The sequence below is a fragment of the Babesia bigemina genome, scaffold Bbigscaff_64689 (genome assembly GCF_000981445.1).
Source record: "Babesia bigemina genome assembly Bbig001, scaffold Bbigscaff_64689".
NCBI classification, from domain to species: Eukaryota; Apicomplexa; class Aconoidasida; order Piroplasmida; family Babesiidae; genus Babesia; species Babesia bigemina.
Genome location: NW_012237124.1, coordinates 2173 through 6105, shown reverse-complemented (window position 1 = coordinate 6105; position 3933 = coordinate 2173). Strand labels below are relative to the sequence as shown.

The window sequence follows — 3933 nt, the reverse complement described above, 5'->3', positions numbered from 1 at the left end:
CCTTGTCAGAGTGAGAGGCTACAGCTTTAGCAATTGCACCTAAGGCAGGGAATAAAGATTTTACATCTTGTTTTGTGAATTGTTCCGCGGCGGTAGCGCTAAGAGTATCTATTTGAGAAAACGCCCGTTTGACTCCTTTTTAAAATCGTCGAATAAGATGTTCCCCAGTAGTGTTTTTACCTCAGTAAGATCGGGTAGCTTATCGAGTGTGTTAACAGTGGATAGTGATTTGAGCGCCTCAGCGATTCCATCCTTAATCGGTGATTTTCTAAGTTCATCTTGTAGGTTATTCCCGCCTGCATACGATGCAAGTCTTTCTAACATCTGTTCACCTATCTTCGTAATACCCGTCTGAAGTTTCGACATGACTTCTTCGTCCAGTATCTTGAAATATACTTTGAGCTTTTGAAAAGGATCGTTGTTACCCCTAAATGCGTGAATAAATTTCATGTCGGCTGTGCCAACATTTTCCAGCTCTTTAAGTCTTCCAACGTCACCATGAAGTGCCTGAATTGCTCCATCGATAGCTTGCTTAGTGGCAGCAAATTGTTTAGAAAACGTTTCTACACCACCTACAATGGGATGCAAGCCACTTTTAATCTTTCCCTTCAACGTCGTCAAATCCTGTTTCACATTTGTTTCCAACGTCTTACCTAATGCCACAACTGCTTTTTTTATGTTAGCTTTAACCTTCCACAAATCTTGCTTAAGCGCATCATTCATCGTTATCACCTGCGTAAGCGCCAAGCTAACTTTCTCCTGAACAGTTTTTTTTGCCGCCTCTCCAGCTCTAAAAAGCTCCTCCGCTTTCATCCTCAACTCTCTTGCAGCGTTGTCAATTTTGTTGCGTTTGACATTGGTGTCACCGCCGTTGTCCCACTTGATTTCCTCCAATATTTTCTGCGCATTAACCCGCGGGTGTTCATCTATGAACTTTTTAACATCTTTCATCCACTTCTCTAACTTCTCGAGATGCTTAGTTAAGTCGACATTTATGTCCACCAGTTTAGTCTGCATTTCACGAACCCTATCTTTCAGCCTCTCGACAAGATCTTTCACTTTTTTTTTAATATGCTCATTTACCTTACATTTAACGTCGTGAAGCTTTGTTTTAATTTCTGCTTCCATACTGTGTAAATCATTCTTTTCATGTTCTGCCAACTTGTTCAATCGTTTACTCTCATGCTTAATATTTTCACGCACATTCTCTATTTTAGTTATCAAATTAGGATTTAAGTCTTTCATTGCGTTTCTTAGTTCCTCCGCATTATTTTTCATATCTAAAGCTGTATTAAATTCGTCGGCTTTTTTTAGACATTCTGCCACTGTCTCATTGGCGGCTTCGATGAGATTACCAATTTTCACGGGGTCATCCGCATTTCGTGGAGGCAACAATTTTTCTAATCTTTCTGCTGAATATTTATCTGCATCTTTCTGCATTTTTGTTAATACATCACTCACCTTTTTATTAGACTTCATGACAGCATCATTATACCCCCGCACCCCTGCGACCACCTCTCCAATCGCAGCATTAAAACCGTTTTTACCAAGCTGTTTATTGGTGTTAAGGATGTTAATTGCACTATCTAAAGTACTTTTATGCTGCCCTAAATGCTTGTGGATGTTACTGAGCACACCATTCAAAAATCCCATCACCCCGTCACACAGCCTGTCCAGGTCGGAGTAGACAATCCCAGAGCCAGTGTAGCCTTTGGAGTCAGAGGAGAAGCCGAGGAAAGTTTCGAGGCCGTCACATAAATGCGTTAAAATATTATTAGTAGGGTTATTTTGCTGCTTATTAGAATTAGTCAAAAATCCACAAAGCTTCTCCACTTCCTTCAAAGCCTCCAACTTGGAATGCAATTTGGCTAGCTCAGCAGAGGGAGAGGGGGAAGGAAGAGAGTGATTATTAAGCTTATTTTGCTGTTCAAGTTGCGTAATTTGGTCAGTAATTTCAGCAATTTTTTTAGACACTTCAACTTGAAGTGGACCAATTACAGCGGTGTCATCAGTCTGGCCAGCAGGGTTGACAGACACAGAAAGGTTAGTAACAAGAGAAGAGTAAAGCTTTATAAGCTCTTCATTACTGTTAATTTGGGCGATAATAGCATTCTCAACGGCTTTCTTAACACTGTCACCCTCACCAACAAAAGCGCCAAGTTGACCAGCAAGGTGACCAAGCTGGACAATCTTGGAGTCAATGTCCTGCAAGGCTTTTTTAGTAGCATCGTCAGTAAGAGAATGGTCAGTATCAACAAGTTATTATAAAGGTTTATGGAGGTCATAGCGTTAATAAGACGAAGTAATTCGAGGAATTTGGACTTAGGGTGAATATGATGGGACATGGCAGTGGCAAGAGGTGGAAGAGGGGAAGAGAAGGGTGACAAGGCACAAGTTATTGTGATGGTTTATAAAGGTCATAGGGGTATTATGGCGAGGTGATTCAAGGGATGTAGAGTGGATTAGGGAGCGATGTAGAGTGGGTTAGGGAGCGATGTAGAGTGGGTAAGGGGCGATGTAGAGTGGATAAAGGGGCGATGTAGAGTGGATAAAGGGGCGATGTAGAGTGGATAAAGGGGCGATGTAGAGTGGGTTAGGGAGCGATGTGGAGTGGATAAAGGGGCGATGTAGAGTGGGTTAGGGAGCGATGTAGAGTGCGTTAAGGGGCGATGTAGAGTGGGTTAGGGAGCGATGTAGAGTGGATAAAGGGGCGATGTAGAGTGGCTAAAGGAGCGATGTAGAGTGGGTAAAGGGGAGATAAAGAGTGGGTAAAGGGGCGATGTAGAGTGGGTAAAGGGGCGATGTGGAGTGGGTTAGGGAGCGATGTGGAGTGGATTAGGGAGCGATGTGGAGTGGATAAGGGGCGATGTAGAGTGGATAAAGGGGCGATGTGGAGTGGGTTAGGGGCGATGTGGAGTGGGTTAGGGGCGATGTGGAGTGGGTTAGGGGCGATGTGGAGTGGGTTAAGGGGCGATGAGGAGTGGGTTAGGGAGCGATGTGGAGTGGGTTAGGGAGCGATGTAGAGTGGATTAGGGAGCGATGTAGAGTGGGTAAAGGAGCGATGTGGAGTGGGTTAGGGAGCGATGTAGAGTGGATAAAGGGGCGATGTAGAGTGGATAAAGGGGCGATGTAGAGTGGATAAAGGGGCGATGTAGAGTGGGTAAAGGGGCGATGTAGAGTGGATAAGGGAGCGATGTGGAGTGGATTAGGCAGCGATGTAGAGTGGATAAGGGGCGATGTAGAGTGGATAAAGGGGCGATGTGGAGTGGGTAAAGGGGCGATGTGGAGTGGGTTAAGGGGCGATGTAGAGTGGGTAAAGGGGCGATGTAGAGTGGGTAAAGGGGCGATGTAGAGTGGGTAAAGGGGCGATGTAGAGTGGATAAAGGGGCGATGTAGAGTGGGTTAAGGGGCGATGTGGAGTGGATAAAGGGGCGATGTAAGGTGGATAAAGGGGCGATGTAGAGTGGATTAGGGAGCGATGTAGAGTGGTTAAGGGGCGATGTAGAGTGGGTTAGGGAGCGATGTAGAGTGGATAAAGGGGCGATGTAGAGTGGATAAGGGAGCGATGTAGAGTGGATTAGGGAGCGATGTAGAGTGGTTAAGGGGCGATGTGGAGTGGGTTAGGGAGCGATGTAGAGTGGATAAAGGGGCGATGTAGAGTGGATAAAGGGGCGATGTAGAGTGGATAAAGGGGCGATGTAAGGTGGGTTAGGGAGCGATGTAAGGTGGGTTAGGGAGCGATGCAGAGTGGATTAGGGAGCGATGTAGAGTGGGTTAAGGGGCGATGTAGAGTGGGTTAAGGGGCGATGTAGAGTGGGTTAAGGGGCGATGTGGAGTGGATTAGGGAGCGATGAGGAGTGGACAAAGGGGCGATGTGGAGTGGATAAGGGAGCGATGTAGAGTGGGTTAAGGGGCGATGTGGAGTGGGTTAAG

At 45.8% G+C, this 3933-nt stretch overlaps 1 protein-coding gene across 1 annotated transcript; it reads right to left on the bottom strand.

The window, feature by feature from the left end:
• Positions 1 to 108: 108 nt before the first annotated feature.
• On the bottom strand, positions 109 to 2285 carry BBBOND_0002260 (hypothetical protein, conserved; the record flags this gene model as incomplete). Its single annotated transcript, XM_012915066.1, has 2 exons — positions 109 to 2139; positions 2166 to 2285. The coding sequence occupies 2 exons, from the start codon at positions 2283 to 2285 to the stop codon at positions 109 to 111; spliced, it is 2151 nt and encodes a 716-aa protein (XP_012770520.1).
• Positions 2286 to 3933: the final 1648 nt, after the last annotated feature.